Source organism: Strix uralensis, chromosome 12, assembly GCF_047716275.1.
Source record: "Strix uralensis isolate ZFMK-TIS-50842 chromosome 12, bStrUra1, whole genome shotgun sequence".
NCBI lineage: Eukaryota > Metazoa > Chordata > Aves > Strigiformes > Strigidae > Strix > Strix uralensis.
The window spans coordinates 5,163,523-5,186,937 of NC_133983.1; the positions used below are offsets into that span (position 1 = coordinate 5,163,523).

The 23,415-nt window shown below is 40.6% G+C and overlaps 1 protein-coding gene across 2 annotated transcripts in view; it reads right to left on the bottom strand.

Moving 5' to 3' along the window:
* NFATC3 (nuclear factor of activated T cells 3) overlaps positions 1-19,034 on the bottom strand; it is a 76,156-nt gene extending 57,122 nt beyond the window's left edge. For both annotated transcript variants that reach the window (XM_074881315.1, XM_074881314.1), the window contains exons 1-2: positions 18,714-19,034; positions 966-2,097 (exon numbers count right to left, since the gene is read on the bottom strand). In XM_074881315.1, the coding sequence (XP_074737416.1) occupies positions 966-2,097; positions 18,714-18,813 (1,232 nt within the window). In that variant the 5' untranslated portion in view covers positions 18,814-19,034. The remainder of the gene's footprint in view (positions 1-965; positions 2,098-18,713) is intronic.
* Positions 19,035-23,415: the final 4,381 nt, after the last annotated feature.

Below are 23,415 nucleotides of genomic sequence, written 5' to 3' on the forward strand. Positions count from 1 at the left end.
TTCATCCGCTACATCCTTCAAGAGCAAATCTCAAGCATTGTCTGTGGACAGAATGATACTATTTTAATCAAAGTTATTTTAAAATCAGTACAAACTACCATGAAAGCACTGACATTTAAATGTATAATATGGCTTTTGTATGGATACCTTTTTTACAAAACATCCACCACTTTCTACTCCACCCACTGCACTAGACTGGCAAAGTGATTCCAGAAGCTATAATGGTTGGAAAGATCACAGAACTGCTCCATCTAAGAAGAAACAGAATAAGGAGGATGATGAATTTTTCCCCAGAAAAAACTAGTTCCCTCTTCAGAGCCTCCACAAATAGTCCTGCTAGCTTCATAACAGGACTACAAAAGGAAAAGAGCTAGTTTAACTCAGCACCGTGATGGTGGAAATACCCTTGGAACTACAGCCCAGAAACCAATTCTTTCTGGACGATTTTCAGTATGGCATGCAAATTTTTTTCTCTATTCTATTTCTAGATTTCTGTCAGCCCAAAGAAGCAAGTAAAACCAAAAGCAAATAAACTCCCCACCTCTTTTGTGGTCTCACAGTTTTATAAAATCACGTAAGTCGGTTTTCTTTAGCTATATTAAAATGTTAACTGCTCAGATTAGATGGAACTGCAAAATGTACACAAAATCTGCAGACGTTTGATTCAGCTGGGCTCTGTGCACATATGCAAGCAAACCTTATTTAAATAAAACTAATCCTATGTAACAATGCATCTACTGTGGTTTTTAAAAGAAAAAGATAAGTATTTGGTGACCTAACTTGTTTTTCATAATTATATCATCTACCTGCCTGCAAGACGTTTTCTTTAAGAAGTTGTAATGCATCACTGAAATATAAGCACTGTTATATAAAATAAAATATAATGAAATATAAGCACTGTTATATGTCTACTTAAGATGCACAGGAGGGGAAAAGTGGGAGGGAAAGACTTTATAATCACTCACCGAAATATAGGAGTATGACCAGGCTTTGGTTTGTTCCAAGTAAAGTGCGAAGGAACAGAAAGAAATTGGTCTCCAGGCAAATCTTTTTTCAATGTGTGCTGAGATCCAGAGCAGTCATCTACTGCAGTTTCAAGGGATGATGATAAGTTACCCTGTTCTTCAGGACAGATATCTATTTTTCCAGATAAAGTGGCAGTCTGATCCTCTGAGGTCTTTCTTGTTTTTAGAGGAATATCAGTCTCTGTACAACACTGAAATGGTGAAAGGCCAGAATTAAGGCCTTGTACATTATGGATGGAAGTGTTTAGCCACGTGTCTTCTGTTATGCTTCCTCTGGGAGAATGGCCAGGTGATGGAGTTGGAGAATGGTGAGGAGAGAGAGAACCAGCATAGCAAATCTCAGCACTGGAGTGTCGGCGTTTCCCACAGGGGGATGTAGGTCTCGATGAGGGCCTTGATGTTGGTCTAGGGCTTAGCCAATTTTCATCTGTAATACTAGTTCTAGGAGAATGACAGGGAGACTGTCTAGGTGACAAGGCATGCCCAAATCCATAAGGCTGCTGCCAAGATTCATCACTGGGACCTCTCGGAGAACCACCAGGAGATGCCAAAGGAGAGCCAAGGGTAAATCGAGCAGCCGCTTCATTTAGCTCTGAGTCTACATCATCATAAACATGGGAAATGGATTCACAAGAGGAAGCATCTGAAAACCAACTTCTGGATGAAATGCTGCTGGCGGGGCTTGGACTAAGGGATGATTCCCTATATGATGGCTCAAGAGGAAGATAGAGATGGTCCCGTGAAGGCCTTTCCATATACTCATTTTCTGTGCCATTTGTGTGCAATTCATCTTCATTGGCTTCAATCCCTTGATGACAGTTAGGTGAAATAGATGTAATTTGAATACTAGGGCACTCAAAGGGTTTGGGTCCACCTAGTGGACTATATTTGGATTCTGGTACCTCACAAGTTCCTTCATAGTTCTTATGACTCTGAAGTCTTGTAGGTGGTGACAGAGGAGAGGAGTGAGACTGCAATCCATGGCGAGGAATACAAATTGGCTGATTTACAGAGGATGATGGTTGGTCTACATTAAAGATGTATATGGACGCACAGTCATCTGACTCAAGATCTGAAAACAAAATTAAAAAAAAAGAGGAACAGTCAGAATGCAATACTTGAAAAATGCCATAAACAAAAACCTTTGTTTCCCAGGTATGGCCTGTTTTCAACATCCTAGACATTTCCCATTATGCTAGCTACACAAAATAAAGCTAATTCCTAATTTTAAATTTTCCCCAGCCATATTTACAGCTAACTATGACTACATCATAGTTTTCTGTCATAAATATTGTTTTCAACCAGATTCCACAGTTTATACACGTCCTCAGTGGTTGAAAAGATAATACACACAGAAAATTAGTTTAAATTCTTGAAAGGATCTAAGATGGAACACTCAATTCAAACTTTATTTTTCATAACTACATTCCATTCATAATTAAACATTTTTAATCATAGTCCATTAAAAATTTTTTTTTTTTTTGGCATGAATAGGAGTAGGACGCTTTTTGCAAGCCCACTAGTCAATACTTGCAAGCACCGGAATATCTCATACTTAGTATTTATCTCTTAACACTAGAAAGCATCTTACAGTGACTCAAACTTCAATGAATATTATAAACAACTAAAAACATGCAATCAAAAGATGTCCAACAAAGAACACTGTTAAAGACATGAAGGATCTTATTCCAGAGATCTTTTTTGGTTGCTTAGAAAACTCTCAAGTGTCCGTCCCACAGAACAGCATTTTTCAAGTGCAGTCTCACAAAGTTTGAGCACAAGTTGTTCAGAAAAAAAAGACAAAACAAAATATTCTCAGATCTCACTAACTTATCCAAAACACAGGAAATATTCCAAAGAAAAACAAGCAATTGAGAGGGAGTGCAAGTCCAGTTACAAAAATCAGCAGCTTTGTCTCACAGAACTGAAGCAGATTTTCTTGCCCTGCTTCTCAATATTGAATTAACTGCCAGTATGAGACATTTGTCTGAAGTAAGAGTAGAAAACACAGCTTTTTTTCTTATTTTGTAACCACTATGCTTCCACTCTTGTTTATTGTCCCTTTGATAATAGAGCCTTCCCTCTATAATCATAGAAAGTAAGTAACCAGGAGACCTCAGGTAGTTCACTAGTCTATCCTCTCCTAGCAGATGAAATGAAATGTACTTGGACCATCCCCACTAGATACTGCAACTAGTCTCAAAACCTGTTAACAACATTGTCTCTACAACCTGAGTAATTGTTTTCATGCTGAATCACTTTGAGAGCTTTTCACCCATCACTAACATTTAACAACATCATTAAAGTTATAGTTTCTAGTGCTTTGCATGTGGATTTTTATTTTTTAAAAGTATTTTTCAGGAGTAGGGGAAGCAGAAACGTTTCTGCAAACTAAAGTGCTCCTGTGTCAAATGTGACAATGAGACATCATGTTCATACAATTATTTTCCATAAATCCAGACTGGATGACATTAATTGCATCTTTGGGTATTAGCTCTTTTTTTAAAAATTGCTTTTATTCTGAGTATCAGTAGAATATTAATACTTGTTTTAAAATAAATCTAGTCTGTCACAATCAGATAAAATATCCAGACAGGAAGCCATGTATTTTAGGCCTTTCCATGATGAAAAAAATCAGTATGTTAATGAAGTCATTTTATTATCAGTTTCACTAATTGCAATCAGCTTAAAATTAACTAAAACAGAAAACAAAACAACATCTCAGGGATGACAAGGAAGCATTTTCAAATGGTGAGAAAGCATATTGTTATCAAGGAACAGACTATGTTCCTCAGACTTTAAAAAAACCAAACTAAAACACAAAAAAAAAAAAAGAAGATTGATGGGCAGGAAGCAGCTCTATTAGTAATCTATCTATTAAAGGAGGCACAAAATTGCATTTAAGACTAGTCCCAAGTAGTTTTACAAGCATTGTGTGATCATATATACAACATATATCATTAACTACTATTATATGTGTTAAGAGCACAAAAAATGGGTATAGGTTAATTTCTAAATATGCACACACTAAAAGGATTAGGATACTCAGGAAGGACTGTTTTGTATATCATACAAATAATTAACACAAGCTCACTACATTGAACACTATCAAAACTGCATTACCCTATCCTTTCTCTAAGGATAACAAACATGGTTTTTTTTTATGTTTGGGGGCCTTTCTTTTTGCTGTTTCCCCACCACAAACATGAAATGCTGACAGTAGTTAGTTACAGGTTTCCCACATCTATCAGTATATTCACATGCAAGATCACAGATGTCCTCGTTTCCTAACTCAGTACTAGAAGCGTAAAGGGAGGAAAAAGGCAATCCTAATAAAAGCTATTATCCAGCTACTCAAAACTTCAAAATAAATGTTACAGAAATTTTGAAATAATAAAAATGTTATAGGAAAGCAACAGTTGGAAGTCTTCAAGTCCTGTGTGTAACCATTTACTGTCAGTAATGGCTTTAGGAACAGTAGCAGCACACTTTGTGCTAAAACTCACCATTGCAAAAAGCCTTATTTCTCTTGCAGCAATAATCAAGAAATCTTAAAAATATTTAAGACAATTTGTCCACTTTTAATGTCACTGGGATTTACAAAAAGCAGATATACATTCAAAATTTAAATTTCCTGGAGCTGAGGTGGAAAGATCAAACTCACACAGAATTATCAACACCAGCTGGGAAGAACTGGGCAAGAGACGGAGAGGCAAGAGCACTCTTCTGACTCAGGCTTCTTTGGTCCCTCTCCACGACAAACAACTTCTAATGAGTTTGGCACCGTGCTCTCCCGTTACCTCCCCCCCCCCCCCCCCCCCAGCAACATACACACATACACTCAAAAAACAGGAAGCTAGAAACCTAGAGTAAGAACTATGCATCTAATGAACACCAAATCCCAAAAGCATGCTTAAGACTGTGGAAACAATATATTTTGAAGTCTGAATCACCCAAAGCATTTTCAGACACCATCAATAAAAGGTAACTTATTTTAGTTTGCACACACAAACCCTCCCCCTTCGAGGCATACATTAAAATAACCTGTTAGCTGCTCATACAAAGGACAACACTAACTACTAAGACCTTCACAAATCATGTCATTAATTCTACTAGACCAATGATTATTCTTCTCCTATTAAAGACTGTAGAGAAAATCCAATCTGGAAGAGCCTTCTAACCAATTTGAAGGAACTAGTAAACATACAAAGATGAATATAACCGGTGAAAGAAATGGGGGAAAAAATAAAAAACAAACAAACAGCTGACAACCCTTAAGATGGAAAGGAGTGAGAATAGCTCAAAAAAATATCCAACACAGGGCTTCAAGAAACCACAGGGCAAACAAACTCAGGGATGTCTCGCAATACACAAGTGAAAGGCAAAAAGTTATGGAGAAGCCCAAGGCAAAAAACAGAGTTATGGATATCTGGTTACTTAACAGGAGAGCTATTACATCCAAACAATCCTACTGGGGGAGGAAAGGTGGTAAAGTGAAGTTGGTCAAATCATGAGGCCTTCACTGACCATGAAATACCAGAAAGAAGTATTCAGGAAACAGAAACTAGGTTAGATTACTAAGGTAGAGCATAAAAACTACCACAAGCATGTGGGGACGAGATGCTAGATATGATAGACACAGCAAAACTCAAAGACCAAGAGAAACATCAAAAGTCCACCATGACCCTGAAAAGGCAGGTGTGTTAAATGCTTTGGCTTTAGTAAAGTCAGCCGAGTAAATTGCTAACAAAGTTAAATGCAACACAAAGAAAACTGGACTAGATAAAAGGTTAAAAAGTACTGAAGAATTACGTCCCAATAAGTTGAACTTCAGTTTTAGAAGTAGTATTAATAGTTTATTTGTTCCAGTAAGCATTTAAAAGGAGTCAGGGAAACAAAACAAGAAGTCAATGTTTGCTAAAAACAAAACCGCGTCAACAAATTTTGTTTTACAATCAAATGAGGTCTTGTAGATAGCTAGCATAGAAAGAAACTCAACTTTGTTTTAACTTAAGACTTTTAGCACTACCATGCACGGAGAACCCACTGAGCCTTTAGAAATTTAGTGAAGCCTGCTTCCCCACCCTGCTGAGATCAGGTTTACTACTGAGGGATCACAAAATAGCAGATGTTCTATATTCACACAGTGCATATAAGCTATAGAAAGCTGCAGAATTCCACTGCAATCTTACATCTGTGTCATCTTCTATCCATGAGGACCAGGTCTGTCATTTTGAACGTACCTTTGCAACTGTCTGGAAACAGGCTAGTTTACAGAAGCGTCTGTTCAGTATTAAAACAACACTGGGTCATCCCTTACTAAGCTGCTAACTACACTTCAGCATAAACTGTCTAACTGGAGAATATGGTTAAATAATATCCAGAACAACTGCTCCTAGAGTACATTTTGCTTGCTATTTCCTGTATCAGACTGTGCATTCAGGACTAGTAATGCTTGCCCACCAGTTGTTCACTCCTCAATGATGTACTGGCACATGCATATGTGCAGCTGTGCGGTGAGCCCGATTTCTCCACAGAATGAGGGTCAATTACTATCAAATGTCTGAACACAAGCCCTGTGCCAGAATTATCCAAACCACTTTAGTATTCTATGTTTCTAAGCCCATAAACAAACAGGTTCAGACAATAGGAGTTGTTATAAGGTACTAAGAAAACGCAACACGACCTAGGTCTTATAAAAATACTACTGTGAAAACAGGATCAGTAATCAAGTCCTTTAAATAGCATGGGGAAAGACTTGAGCACTGCCACAGTCATCTTGTGTGTTCTCAGGCAAGTCATAATCTGTCTTCACTCCCAAACTTTAGAAAGAATAACAGCCTCTTCTGCTTTTCAGTTCTGTCATGAGAGTTACCATTCCTCCTTCTGAAAACGATGGTATTAGAAAGAATGCCACAGAAATATCTGTAAATAAGAACAAATAGCATATGCAGCTCCATCCAATCCTACTGATTCGCACCAATTCGTATATTTCTTGGGATGAAAGTGGATTCTTAATCTTCACAAAGAATCCAAAATACCCAATAGTCATAGTTTTCCTTTTGTGCACTTAAGACAATCAGAGTTCTTGCTGGCACACTACCACACTAAAGCTCTATAATCAGATATTTAACTGCAGTTTTCAACTGCAAGCTCTAAGTTCTGCAGAGACACTTCCTACAAGCTTAAACATCAACTTAAAAAACACAACCCAAAAAAACCCTAAAACGCACAGCAATGCATTAGGTTATAAGGAGTATAACTGACTAGTAAGCCACCAAATACAGTACTAAAAAAGTATAAATTGTGAAAACAATTAAGGTAGCAAGTTGGAACAGAGGGAAAACACATCCTTCTAGACCAAGTTTAGCAACACACAAAACAGTAGTGCAAGTTTAAGCTTTCAGAAAAGGATTATTTACAACAACTGTCATTTTACAAAGCAGTTCTCCCTCTTCAATGGTTTTGTGCTCCATTTCATGGTCATATCAGATTACTCAAAAAGGATAAAAATAAATTTTACTTCTGTCAATCATGTACACCAGAGGCAGCTCTGTTGTGCTCATCAGAATTTCACTTCTTTTCTTGTGTTAAGCAAAAATACTGGAAATGTACAAGAAAAACAATCTTCTCAACAGTGGGAGCTCCTCAATGAGTCTTTTCCAAATTCTAGTCTGGATGAGAATTTATTATCCTCAATAGAAATGCAGAAGAATAATGAGGCTGCACTAGCTCAAGCAAGAGAGTAATACAGCATATCAAATGTTTACAACTGACATTGAATAAAATAAGAACATACTGGCTCTCAGGGTGTAGCTACATGTTATATTTTTTTCAGCAGCAGCTACCCTCCCACACACACTCACACACAAAGGAGGAGGGGAAATGAGAAGAGGTATTTTTAACCCAGATGATTTTGGCAATAAGATTTGCAGTGCACTAACAAACACCTGTATGTATACAATGGACAGGATGGCAAGCTTTAGGACATGGGGAGAAGCGAGCAACCAGGACAGGAACTGCAGGTGTTTTCACTCTCAAATAGAAGTGTAACATGCACCCACACCCTTAGGCTACAGCTTGGCATGCGTTTAAACTACAATGGCTGTCTTAGGGTACATGCAGCTTCACCCCAAAGTGCCAAATAGGGAAATAACAGTCATGAAATTTTATTTGGCATGCAAGAAAAACAGAGTAAATAAACATGAAAATCAAATGCATCTGCTTAAGCCATAAGCACGTATCAGAAAATTATGTACTTCTGTTGCAGCAAATGGAGTTACTCTCAGTTGAGAGTTTTTTCCTTTTTTTGAAAAAACCCATAAATTCTCATAATCTTTCATAGCAGAGTGCTTTGAGATCCACTGATAAAAAGTGATATACAAAGCAGATAAAGAATCCAGCTTGTAACTGTAAGGTTCAACAAGAATTAGTCATTCTAAGTTCAGTTACAAGCACAGAAAATAGCAACCGGAAGTGCCAGGCAGTGTTTATACCTGTGCCTTCTCCAGCTCTCCTGGTATTTCTGGTTGATTATGAAGCACAACTTTAAGTGAAAAAACTTTATAGAGCTTGTGGTTCAGTATTTAAGGATTATTCATTAACACTCATAACAGGTTAAAAGAGAAAAATATTTATTTTGTGCTGTAAAAAAAATCTCTTAAGTTCTATGGGCTCCTCTTTGCTTCCTTTTTTTCCTCTGTGGGCACATCATTCAAGAGGGCACAGTATTTTACTGCCTAATACCCTTGTAGACAAAACGGAAGCTGTTGCCCTCCAGTTTGGTGAAGCCTCATTTGTCATTCAGTGTTAGACAGAAAGTCAGCTTAACACAACCCAGTGGTTCAGAGATATTAAGAAATACAGTGTGGCCTTTGGGGAGATTCTTAAAAGGACACAATACATCCATGCATCAGTTATTAACACATAGTATTAACAGCCTATTCGTCACTGCTATGCTGAAGATGAAGTACATTATTCTGTATCATCAGTTAGAATCTGTGAAAGGACTGCAGCCCTGCAATCCCCGAGTGTCTGGTATGTGTAGACATGGGAACCGGGACAAGACTGGGCACTCCAAAACTGGTGTGTTGTGCCTGATCCACAGGAAGAAGACTGATCGTAAAGATAAGTGAGGACATTAGACAAATACTGACTGAAGAGAATAAGGGAATTATGTGCTGTACTTGCCAGCCGAAGGTTGGTCTAGATTCTTGGTATTGCAGGCCAATTTATTATCCACAGCCTAACTCTTCCTTTGTGGGAGCAAAACTAAAGGACTCCATAAAAGGCTCTCCAGTTATTCAAAGTTCTGGTTGATGCTGTACCTATAAACTGAAATCCTCACCTACCTACCTACATGGATGCCTTTACCATCCATCAACTTCTAACACCAGTGAGCATGCTGATAGCAACCTGCTGCTTTATACAGAGACACCTCCTGAACCAAACACTGAGCAGAACCCAAGTTTCCAAGATCAGAATGTGTAAGTAGGGCCATAGCAAACAAGAGACAGGAGTGTGCAAGAAAATGGGTATTCTAGTTTATAGGAGAGTACAGTGACATAGGCTAGGGTCTCCATGAAAATTGGTAGAAAAGGAATGCAATAAACCAAGGCAAGAAGTTTGAGTGGGGAGAGGTTACACAGTAAGAGAAGGGGAGACCAAAATGGGGGCATGCTTCTTTCTGTTTATCAAACAGAGCATGACACAGAGGCTGAGAACTGGTACTGATACTATCTGAACAAACTAGTTTTGAAACTCTTCACACCTCAGCAAAATTACACTGTACTTCTGCAACATGACAGAGGGCAAACCATTCCACAGCAGGCTATCCTACCATATAGTTAGCTCAGTATTTCAAATCAGTAATATTACAGCTTTTCACCAATGTATTTTATAATACAGCTTTAATGTAGACTTCAGGTGCACAAAACTCATGTACATCAAAGGACTGAAATGAGCCAGAATGATAATCTGAAACGTTCCTGTTTTCCCAGCTGCTCACATGAATGTAGAGTCAGAAACACCTTGAATTCACTTTGCTAAGATTGACACAGTAACACAGTAAGCGTAACAGGAATGAAACGGCCAAATGAGAAAGGGGGGGCTGAAGCAGAGCATGAATGTCATTTTTTCAGCAACTTTCAAACTGATCCCACAAAATACAAGGGAGACCATATTAGCATGCCTCATGACTGTGCTACATGCAAGCCCTGCAACTTTGCATCTCTTCAGAGTCCTAAATACCTTGCGTTTATTCCAGCAGAAGTGGAGGTTTCACCACCTACTATACTTTATTAACCTAACCTCCTGTCCCCAGGCAGTTTGAAAGACAGTAGCCTTTGCTTTCAAAAGCCTAAATTTGACAAATTACACCGATGAAATACACAGGTACTCCGACCCCATTTAAAGAAGCTATGCAAAATACAAAAATGTTGATAGGTTTTCTTAGTTGTTCTTCAGATTAAAGTACACATTCTATTGTGGCCTTGTCACTTGAGTACAGTTATCCTAAATGACACCATTAAAGCCTTTTGTAATCATACAGTTACTCCATCTCCTCATCTCCTTTGTGTTCCCGATTTAGAGAACTACTAGAAAGCAACTATGATACAAATGAGTAGCTATAAATCATTGTAGACATTATTACAGCCCATTATGCAGCCATCAAAAGCAGTGAATCACTGTCACTAATGGTTAATACATGCACCTTGACTGTGTTATCAGCTTGTCATTCTGGTTTTAGTGTATGCCTTCATTTTTGGTATGAAGATACAAAGGGTTACTCTGTAAAACAGCTTCAGTTAGAAGGTCACAGTTTGTGCCCTGTCCCAACTACGATCAGTCATAATTCCATTCCCTCTCCAGCTTTGTACAAATGCTGCTTGTCACTGAATTTATGTATAAGTAGTCTTCCCATTTTTTCTATTTACCAAAGCCATTAAAAAAATCTAAAATCTGGGATTAAATAAACACTTCTCCCAGCATTTGTTCGTAAAAAGCAAAGTTAGTGGCCACTAAAACACGAAGACTCTGATTCAGCAGTGAATTCAAGTTATTTGCCTCTTGCAATCTTGAATAACCTCATACCTAAGAAAATGGAAAGATCTCAGTTTGAAAGGACCTAAGAGTAAGTCCAAAAAGGAATATTTACAAGATTTTGGAAATAACCTCTCCACCAAACTGTTAAAAAACAGAAAAATCCAACTCCATCCAGCAACTTTGCTATATTAAAAATATTTCTCATTTTTAGAAGTGATGACTAATCTTCAAAAGCTTCAAAATGCTGTCTGAGAAGTCATTTTTAAAACAAGCAATTGCTATTAATCTAAATATTAATATGAATAATATGATTCTACATTTCTGGGAGTAATAAATTAGCTGTTAAGTACCTGCTCACATTTCTACCTACAGATGTCTTATGAAGCCTCAAATGAAGTTTTTGTTTCTGATTTAAAAAAAACAACAAAACTGCAACATTACACTACCCCAAACTAAACCCAGAGTTCTATTTTCATTAATTTATTGCTGAAAGATCATGGGTTTGTAGTCAGATCCCCAGAAAGTTGATTCTTCTCTCTTTCCCCCAGGTACATAAAAATGAGGACTGGGCCTCCAAAAGAAAACTGACAGAAGTATCTTCTTTTCTATCACACCTATCGTCCTTTGTCTGAAAAGTAACCACAAGCATTCAATGCCACTGAGACATTTAATCAGAAGAGCCACGTAAATGATTAAGTTCAGCTGTTCAGTTAGCTCATGAGATGTGCAGGCCACAACACAGCCCAAGAGCCTGCTTATCAACCAGTTCTGCAGTTTTTCAGATTTCAACTCATCTTCTCTGAATGACTTTGAACAGTTCCACAAATTTTTTATGTTCTCTTTTGCCAGTATTTCACAAGAATACTCACAGATAGGTGTACTCAAGGTAGAAGAGAAAGTTGGCTTGTTGATAAGCTTGCTCCTGCCTTGCAATTTTACTTAGCCTTACTGATCATTTCACTCATCTTAAATTCCACTGTCATTCGAACCCCCCATGGCATGCCTGGACAAATGCAAGGACTTGGATGTTGTTTTACAGGCTGGGCTTCCTGCCAAGTCTGCTCCATGTACTTCCCTGGCCCACTAGGGCAGCTTTAGGCAACAACTCCCATATTTACGTTATTGCTGTGAACAGCCAAACTGCTGCTTACTATTGACTCAGGCCCAATCTACTCTCATTTCTCATGCATTCCCAGTGACATTACTTATTTGGCTACTCTTCAGGTGGGGTATGATAAACTGCTTGCAGTTGTACAACACAAACAAAAAAAAAAAACCCATCATGTTTTAAGCAGGGGGCTACTTTTTACTTTGAAGAAAAAGAGCTTATTTCTAATTTTCAGAAATACCGGAGATAAAAGCATTAGCACAAATGCTTTGGTCCATCTCCCACATCCCAACTCTCAGGATTTGTTTTCATTTGCACTGTGCCCATAATTCAGATGGGAGGGAAGGGGACAGAGGGTGAAGTGCAACTATGAATTCACACACAAAAGTGACATTTTGCCAAACTGGGGATCTGTTTCAAATCCCTACACTACGTAGTGACTCACTACATAGTGATTCTCGATGCACTATGTAGTGATCCAAGAAGCATATGCCAAACCATAAAAGTTATGAAATTAGATCAGGTGCAACTACAACTGCTTTGCAACAGCACCCAAGAGAGTTTGGTATTTTTCCCAATGGTCTCATCCTGGTCAAGCTTTATCCAAATCGGCAAGACTTCATTTAGCCAGCATACTGTGAAAAAACACAACATATTCGAACACATCAGCTTCCCAGGATTACCATCTTAATCTGTTACTCTTAATAGCCAAGCACCTCTTGACTCCACTGATACCAGATTTGACTTTAATACACATTTTCCTTTGGTTCTTCCTCAGTGTCTCTAAGTTATCTCAAAGTCACAAGGTTCTTGTCACAGACCCTCTATTTTTGGTCAGATGCAGCTGTTTGGTTTTCCCTCCTCCCCTCCATCAGCAGATTATATAACCACAGCCCATGACTGATTTGCATTGTGTCCCCGTGTGTCAATCTTTTTCATGCACAGATAGCAGCATCCACTAGCTTGTAAAATAACTAAAAAAGTAACTAAATTTCCCTCAAGGGGTGGTTCGTATCACAATACATTTAATGCTCAATATGGAATAAAGTATCATTTATGTCTAAGGGAGGAAAAAAAAAGTGGACTTGAGCAACTTGTTCATTCATTCATTCCTTCCTTTCTTAAAGTTGCATCAGTTGATCCTAGTCTTAATCCACATGAGCACTCTTTTGTATAGCAAATGTTTACAGACCAGCACAGACAGCTGTATTTATATGGATGGCTCAAATTATACATATTAACCACAGAGTTACCATCTTGTGCAAAGACTTTCTCTCCTGCCCATTTACATAGGCAACCAAATCTAAACAGGATAAGACTTTAAGAAGGAATAAAACTTCTCGTGAACCATACAGGTGTGCAAGACGGTCTGTTAAAAAGACTTCAGAAGATCATATCTCATGAGTTTCTCTTACTCAGCCACGGAAAACAAAAACTTTGTAGCATTTCTGGATCAGAGGTATGTGATCACAGAAGTTAATTTCACCAAGAAAAATCCTCAGTCAGCTCACACCTCGAGTTCACAATGATTGCCACAACTTGACTTTCTTAGTATGGCTTACCTTAATCACCATCTTAGGGAAAAGAACAAAAAGTTCAAGCACACTGCAAACTTCTGTAAACAGCTGAGGCTGTTTTCTACTCTACCAACAATCCCTGACAGCAATACCTGTCACAATACACATTTAAGAAGTGAAAAAGAACACTTTACATATTAATGATCAAAGCAAAGCTATAAAGACTAGTATTGTGGTGGTGTTTCAGTATAAATAATTGGTTTTAAGACTTTCACTACATATCTAAATTAAATTACACATATATGGTGCCAGTTTTTGCTATAGATAACTCTGCCTAGCTACTGAGGAAAAATTCAGTGCCTGTCATCACTTCAGAGGACTTAATGCATGGGCAGAGCAGCCCAAGCAGCTCGCAGATGCTCATAAAGAAGGTCAGACACCGAAACCTTCAAAAGAAAAGATCAGGTATTACTTTGACAGTCACAATGGCAAAATGTGTATTTCAACCTTGACATTCAGTAACAGCCTCAAACCAATAAGCTAATAGGTCTCAGCTAGAGGGAAAAAAGCCTCAAAGGAGAACAAGAGTATAGAATTTTTCAGATAAACTAAAGATGCAATTCCAGATATACTGTCCTTATCCAGAGTGAGGCTCCAGCTCACGAAGATGTCACTACATTCATCACAGAACTGGAATATTTTTCATACTTTTCATACCGTACTTTTCAGAAGAAAAGTAAGAGAGATTGTGAGATTCATCTGTAACAAGATTACTCAATATTACTTAACCAAATACTAAGTCACAGGAAATATGGAGAACCTCTTTTCAGCTTGTTTCATAGTTTCCAAGAAAATAAAACAGATATTATGAACCATAAGTCCAGGAAGGTACTTTTAAAGCACTCATATTTTGGGAAAGCAAACAAACAAACAAAAAAATCAACCAAGGATGATTATTTACATTGAAATATAATATTAGTTTCTCCTCCTCTACTTCATGACCCAAGAACAAAAGGTGGATGTTAGGGTAAATTCCACATAATACTCTGTTTTACTGGGTAACAAAACCTTAGCCCCTCTTTTGCTCTTAGAAGATTTCATTAGAAATAACATTTTACGATTCTAAACAGCAGTACCAGTAACTCATCTGTCAGAATTCCCTAAATAATTAAATAATTCATTTCCTGGACATTGAACAGTTTGCAGCCTCTAATTTTAAGCCAGTCCCCATTTCACATACCAACAAGAAATAGCTTCAGATGTTACAGAACCTTACAAGATCCCAAATTCCCAGCTTAGTACTACATATCCCAAGTTCTTTAAAGGCCCTTACTTTGTAAAAATTCGTTATTCAACATAGAAGAGGAACCCTTAAAATAAAAATTAAACTAAAACAATTATAGCACTTGTATTTGCTCCCCTTTGGCACTGTCTGGCATTTAAAAACTCTGCTGAGGATGTGGTACACTCTTTAACTGTAGTGTTAAGACTTTAATGCTTAATAAATTCTAAGCAAACTTCCCAAAATTATACTGAACAGTATTGCAAAAATAGGGGGGTAGAGGGGGAAGGGGATGAGGGCATCGTTAGAGAAATATTCAAGGGTCATATATTACATCTCAAAAGTCTCTTCATTAAGAAGAGCAAACATCGTGGCACCTCGAATACATTAAATGACAAAGGTAATTGCATGACAATCTATTTTAGTAGACTGTACAGGATCTGAACGATACTGTAATTCAAATGCCTACTTAGGCATTTCAAATGCAACTGATACAAGGTGGGAAGATGCAATCAGATGCTACCGCAACTAACCAAATAGTTTCACAAGAAAGAGTATACCAAAGATTTGGTTCACTTCAGAGCGCTCTATAGCATTACCTTTGGGCACTCAAGGCCTGAATTATTTTGTCAGAAAAAGATGAAGCTCATTAGTACCTAGAACTGTACCGCCTGTTTTGAGTGCTGAATGCTACAAAAATCAGTGCTAATTTCCTTCTTCTCCGGGACAAGGACACTAAACTATCAGAGAAAAAGAGTAAGATTTTGCAGAAGGTGCTTTGTACCCTAACTTCCACTTAAAAGGAGCTGAAGAGCTTCTGACAATCTCCTATTTACCAACCACCTGAGCAGATTTTTATTTCATTTCACAAGCCGTATGAAATGGGCTATCCCTTTGATTTCAAGAAGTATACTGCAGACAGCAGTATTAAACTACAGACTTTTAAGCACTTTTAAAACATCTTTGATGCATTCCCCTCTGCAGCAGGAACGACAACTTTCAGATCAAGCACACAAGCACTACTGCAGAACATTAGTCTCAATTCCTGCCACTTAGCACAAAACTAAGTATGTTAGTTCTACTATCCTGCAACTCACTGAAATTGTTCTGTATAGTAACTCAGAATCCCAGTTGATTTAATTCCTCTTATTGTCCTTTTAATGTAATAAAAAGGGTAATCTACTGCCTGGGACTAGCATTTTCTTAGTAGTTCAGAAATCAAGCGTATATTAAATAAAATGAAAGAATAGCTTACTTTTTATCTTTACTTGCATTTTTAATCAAAAGCAAGAAATTATATAAACTTATATATGTACATATATATAAAGAATAAAATCCCCACAACACTGCAGTAGTCTCAGCATAAAAGAAAGCACTAATGTAGATTTCCACGTTATTTACCCAAGAACTTGGTACTAGACAATTCTTTCACAAGGATGCCAATCCCAAACTTCTAGAGATACACCACAAAGCAAGAGGACATGTTTTCAGGCATTCTCCATGATCATGGAAGACTAGTAATTTTGATATTATTTATTTCATATTAAGCAACTTTCCATGTAACCTACATGTTTTATTATTAGTATACATTAGAAAAAAAATACCCTTGCACTTACCTTGCTGCACAATGGACAACACCATTGAAGCAAGTGACATGGGATTATGAAATATATGCCTTCGGGAGATCTAAGAACTCTTGTTCATCTAACTAATATACTTGGAAGAGGGGAAAGGGAAAAATATCAGATTTCTAGTATGAGTCGCCTCATATGAAATCTAGCTCTTCACATGCAAAATACATAGGCAGAATTAACAGCTAAACTCTGGCAATCCTTTTATTAGAATACTTGAAGGCAGAAACCTATTCTAACCCTTTCCCCTCAAGACCATACCTGCGCACAGCAGGCAATATGATCTTCAGTATTCCACAAAACAATGAAATTACTGAGTTACACATGCAGATGCAGGATTTCTTACTGCAAGCTACAATAAACAAATCAGTTCATGGTCTGAAATACCAATTTTCAAATTTGCCTTAAAAACAGTTTTAACTTAATCAAGCATGGAAAATTGTCTATATTCAGAGTAATATCTGAACAGCTAGTTAAGGAATGCTACCAAAATACAAATGTTATAGAAGTGAAGTGAGTACCACTAGTATTTCCAGTTTTCTGAGCAACTTGTTTTCTCATTCTCATCTATCATTGAGAGGACCATAGTTTAAGACTGCTAGTTTTATGTGAAAAGAATAGAAACAGGGGTGTCAATTATTTTTGTTGTAATTTGTTAACATTCCCCACTGTTTTCAAATGCTTTTCTGTACCATATATTTGGCTTGCAGCACTCAGGCCCCCTTCCCAAAAGCACCATCTGCTATTCCATTAAGTTGGAAAATAGGCAAAGAAAATACCCCCTTATCTGAAGGAATCTGTAAACTAAATCATCAAGCATGTTAGAAATTTTGTAAGAAATTAATCCCAAGTGTTCACGCTGGATTACATACACAGAATGTATCAAACAATTTTTTCCTAATCGATTTATGCAGACAACCAAGTCTGAGAACAAAACAACATGGCTACATCATCTAGCCTAGATGCAGTCATGTTTCAGAGCTATCTTATTATCTAAGAAGTTAGACTTAAGACAGTGCATTACCAATTAATACTTATTTCAAGTAGGTCAGGAAAAAAAAGCACGCAGCCATCGAACTCTGGTACAGCTACACACTGCACAGCTGGCTCTTATTGATTCCCCACATCATAATTTACAGGGAATACTTTATTTTGTGCGGTTTAAAGAAATACAAGTTCTTTTAAACGGGATTTTCAGGCTCCCATGCTACAAAACAATAAAATGGAACCACTGTGAAACGTGTGTTTATATCCGTACATATGGACCCAAACAGCCATCACATCTCAACACGCTGTGTTTTGCCCATCCACACATATAGACGCGCACGTACACAAAATTTATAAGAACACACCGGCATAACTATGATGCTTTATATACAGGGAACAGTTAGGTCGAAACTTTTCATCGCAAGAGCCCCAGACAAGTCTTTAGTCCAGCCCGTTAATACTGGGTTGCTCACTGCCCTATGCCGAATTTAAGGGCGCGCCGTGCCACCCCGGGACCCCCCGCCGACTGCCCTCCCCCGAGCCCTGCGACGCGACCCAGGCTCGTCGCCGCAGCCACGGGAAGGGCAGGCGGGACCCCCCGCCGCCACCTGCGCCAGCGGGACGCGGGGCCGCCCCCGACCCGGGGAAGGGGGGCAGGCCCGCCAGCCCCGAACCGCCCCTGTCTCCGCGAGCGCCGGGGCCTGCCCCCCGCCACAGCCACCGCGCCCCGGGGGAGGCTCCTCCCGCACGACGCGAGCTCTGGGGTTTCCTTTTCCCAAAGAAAGTTGTAACGGTGGCGAGAGGCCCGGAGAGCCCCGGCCCGGGTCCGCTGGCGGCACTGCCACCCCTCAGTCCCCGGGGCGCCTCCGCAGCCCCCGCGTCCCGCGAGGGAGGGGAGCGGCGCCGTGAAGCGGCAGCAGCCTGAGGGAGAAGGGACGGTGGCGCCGCTTCCCGCCCCGGTCTCCCGCCTCCCGCGGCGGCGGCGGCGGGGCAGGCGGCAGCCCCCCCCCTCCCCGCCCTCGCCTTACTCGGAGGAAAACAGGAAGCCGACCCCCCCCGCACGCCGGCCCCGGCGGAGCGGGATGGGAGCGGCCGCGACCCGACTGCGGCGGAGCGCACCTGCAGGCCCCAGCGGCGGCCCGGGGCCGGGCTGCCCGTCCTCCCCGAAGATCAGCCTGAAATCGAACTCGTCGGTGGCGCCGCAGTTTGCCGTAGTCATGGGTTTGGCCGGCGAGGCGAAGCGAGACCCCGTCGCCCTGCCGGGCCGCGCCGGGCTCCTGCCGGGCTGCGCTCCCCGCCGCCGCCCCTCAGGGCCGCCTCATAACACCGGATGGCGCCGCGGCCGGAGGGGAGGGGGCGGGCGGGGGAGGGGAGCGCGCGGGGAGGCGGCGGCGCGAGCGGCGACTCCAGCCCCAGCGCGAGCTCCCGTGTCCGGGCGCCTTCTGTCACTCAGGGAGGGCGGGCGCTTACTACGGGCCGCGGCTGGCCCCGCCCCGGCCCGCGCGCCCGCCGGCCCCGCCCCGCGCCGTGCCCCCGGGCGGCCCCGCCCCCGCCGGCGTTTCCCACAGTTGGTCTCTCTCTCACGGGTGGCGTCGGCGGCACCGACAGCGCCTCGTGACCCGCCGCCGGTGCCGCTAGGGGAGGAGGGGCGGCTCGCGGCAGGTCACGTGGCGCGGAGAGCCCACCCCCCCCGCGCGCCGCGAGGGCTGCCGGGGGTTGTAGTTGGTTGGTCGGCCCGGAGCGGGCAACCAATGGGCTGGAGCCAGCCGAGCCCAAAGGGGCGGGGCGGCCGCGAGGGGCGGGGGCGCCACGTGTCGCCGCGCGGCTCGTTCCCGGAGAGAGAGAGGGAGGGGAGGGGAGAGGGAGAGAAAAAAAGGGAGAGAGGGAGGGAGGGGGGAGTGGGGAGAGAGAGAGAGGAAGGGAGAGCGAGAGAGAGAGGGAGAGGAGGGAGGAAGAGAGGGAGGGAGTGAGTGAGGGGGAGAGAGAGAGCGAGCGGGCGGAGCGTCCGCCAGAGCCGGGACGCGGTGGTTCGGGATCCCGCGTGGGAGCCGCCCCGCGAGGCGCCCACGGCCGCCTACGAGCACAGCGGGGCAGAATCCTTCGGGGTGCGGGGCTCCTGTTAGAGTCCTCTGAACGCCTGCACGTAAATAGGCGGTGTCCTTGGCACCAGCTAATGACTCGGGTAATTAGGTAGGCTGGCGTAAACTGAGGAATGTAGCTGGGATAACAGATGCTGGCTGAAGGACTCCAAGCAGTTAGCCACTTACCTTCCGGGCTCCTTGGAAACAGTGGCGATGAAGCATCTGTGAGGAGACTAATTAAAATACTTTTTAGCAATGTACGGCACCAATAAAGGGAGCCAAGGAATCATTAGGAAAAGCCCAGAAGTTTCAGAATACTCTGACTGCAGAGTAACGCACCATCACCTATTGTTTTACCTTGCGTTAAGGTTGGAAAGACAAAAGGGCAAGATAAAATGTAGAATTGAAGTTGTTCTTACAGGAGAAGCATCTGTTCCCAGCAGCCGATGGCAGTGTACAAACCATAACTGGCCTGATGTGTCTGGAATTTGCAGTCTAATCCTGGTTTAATCCTACAATTTAGTGAAACCATCACTGGGTGCTGTGAAATTAGTAAGAGATTAATCCTCAATATATGTGATCCAGGAAGATTTTAGGTTCGTGCTGAAACTTGGGCATTGATAGGAATTAAATTACTACTCGCAGCACTGCATTTGCTTATAGATAGTTATGTGATAGTTTTGTTTATGTTACGGACTGAATATGAAACTCATATTAACCAGAAATATCATTGCTATATCTGTTTAAAATTAAAGGACCAGGTTTCATTACTTAATTGAAAAATTAACTGAACTAGAGTTAGTGTGTCATGACTCTTTGGCCATGTGGAAATTATAGGTTTATCTGTTAATATTGTTTGATTCATAAATAACTAATTCGAGTTGTTTCTATGCACAGGGTCTTTTCATGTTTGTTTCTGTTTAGACCGATCCAGACATACCATAATCCCATGTGTGCATTTGTATCCAGATGTGCTCTTCACAGACTGTGAATGAAAGTGAGAAAAGCAGGCTAACAGGAAGAGAAATTGGCTACAGTGTAACATTTTCAGTCCAGCAGGCTTTTAAGAGAGTTCAGTTAATTGTATGTATCTGTGAACTCCTAAGGAAGAACAAGTCATCTATGCTGAAGAAAGCAAGCCTACATAAAAACCTACTTCGTGACCTTGCAATTTTAGCGGAAACAGAAAGCATAATTAAAAAATACTATGTAGAACTTGGGACAGGAGGAGTTTGCCCAAGTGAAAACGGGAAGCTGCTTCTAGTGGCCAGAATACAAAGCAGCCTTATGTTTATATTTTACTTAATCTTCTAATGCACTGTCCTTTCTATTGTCACTTCCCACACACCACTAGCTATTTCTTTACCTAAAATACATGAGCAACTGTAGCCACTGCTCCTACAATACTTAATCCAAAGGTTGATGCTCTTGTTAGGGTAGCGAACTCCCTCTCGTGAAGGAAGCCCGAACTTTTATAAGAAGCTCACACCCAATTGGCCTGTAGCCTCTTTTTACCTCTAAATCCAAGGTCACGTAGCAAGACAAGCTGGAAAAGAATGTGTAATTGGATTAACCACGGTTAAGAAAAACCCTCATGCATTCTTGAATGAAAACAGGTCTACAATGAATGATTGAGTAAAATATACTATATAAAAAATGGCTCTTAGCTGGTAATTTTTGTCTAAAAACTTTTGTGTAATCTTTCACATTTTCAAAGCAGATATATTAGAATTTGTCTTACTGTTAAATAACTGTTGTGTCAGATTACAGCACGTGGAGTAACCATAGCAGTTTCCTGTTCTGCTATACTAGTAGATTATTCATTATGCATGTCCCCAGAGAAAAATACAACCAAACTCGTTCTCTCCATAAGGGGAAATTTGAACACAAGCAAGTATTTGATCCATGTTCTTTGATAAAGATGCTCAGAGCATATTTCTAATGAGTATACTAAATGAAAAATATGTATATTATTGTCTTGTTCCTTTCCCTTAACTGTAAAACAAATCTTTTCTCCCATGTTTGAAGCAGTATTTATTCAGAAAACTATGATACATGCAGGTCATTAGGCAGTGCTTTTAGTCCTGCCTACGGCTGTCAATTAAAAATAAATGTCAATCCTAAAATAAAATAGAGTAATTGTCATGACCATCTAGCTAACAAGATAAGAATTTACAGAATATGAAGAAGGTAAGGTGGCATTGTAAGCAATTAATAGTTATTTACAGTAATCTTTATAAAGCTTTTTACATCAGATATATCTCTTTGATTTCACAACCTGCATTTCTTGCCAGCAATATCCTTTCTTTTTGTCTTGTCTTCACCATATTTTTCATCATGCTGTCTCTGTCCTACTGCACCAGAATGCACATCCTTTCTGTATTTGAATTAGTAAAAACACCTTCAAACCCTTTCTATACAGCTAAAGAGTTATTGGGGTGTGACTGAGAGTGAGTTGGCAGAAGCCTTAAAATGACTGACGTGGGCTTACATCCATTTCCAGGGACTTATGTCAACCTCTGTGCTTGAGGTCCACGGCATGCATGGCTGATTTGGCTTTGGCTCGCTATTGAGAGACGAAATGGTGGCAGTAACGAGGGCAACTTAATTTCACTTGTGGTTTTGTGAGGAGGGAGTGCTTTTATTTATTCATTTATTTAATATGCATAGGTGGTTTCTGTCCTTGCTGCTTTTAGGCTGTGTTATTGCATCCAGATGGGGATACACCTTGATCTGGTCAGAAGCTGGAGTTATTGCATGTGCCTTGAGAAGGAAGGAACACGCTTCCTGTGGTATTTGAATCCTTTCCAAACTGGGGCTATTTTCTAGGCGTGTTGTGACTTTCAGCTCCAAAAACCTGAGGGCTACATTGTGCCGTGTTTTATTTTCCACACATCATCCTATGCTGGATAGCTAGGAATTCTGGATCTACAGCCACATCCCAGATCTCTATTTGTCTTGGAGTAATAGGGATTCCTCCCCCCTTCCTATGGGCAGCAAATCAAACCCAGCTGTGCAATTGTAGCCAGAATAGGCTTTGGAAGAAGCATGGTCAGGCATTCGTTCTGCATGATTCAATAAACCAAACAGCCTCAAATTAAGAATACAACGCATGAGGTTGTATTTCATGTGCTTGATCTTGTTCCCGTTTGTGGTTGAATCTGGACCTGTGTAGAAGCCACACACACCAGCGTGGCTTAGAAAGGGCAGATGAGAAAGCACAAAGACTCCTGGAATCAGCAGATAGGGGTCCTTGGCTGCATCTGTGGTTATGCCTTTTACAGCTGCTATTGAAAAAAAGCATGAGTACAACAAGGGAAATTTTTTGACCAGTGTGAATGTATACTTACACACTTAAAACTCATTTGCAGATGGCACATAAACAAAATTATCACAGCCTTTATGTCTCTTACAGCTAACAAGGCACATCCATTTTTTAAGCATGCAGAATGGTGTTATGTAGGAGAAAGATACTATTTCAGTATAGAAGCTATGTTCAAGAAAGTTAAATTCAGCAGTCATATAGGAAAGGGGCTTGCATTCTGCACACAAGGTCATAGGTTATTTATATTTAATATGTGACATCTGGCATTTTAAATAATTTCCTTGGCTAATTACCAGTGCCTGGGTGAAATGTGAAACTTCTGCCATTGGGGAATTAAAGGGAAAACAGAAACAAAATTAGATTGCCTAGCATTGGAAAGTTTTGTAGGAAAATTAGGAGTTGTCCTAATTCAGGC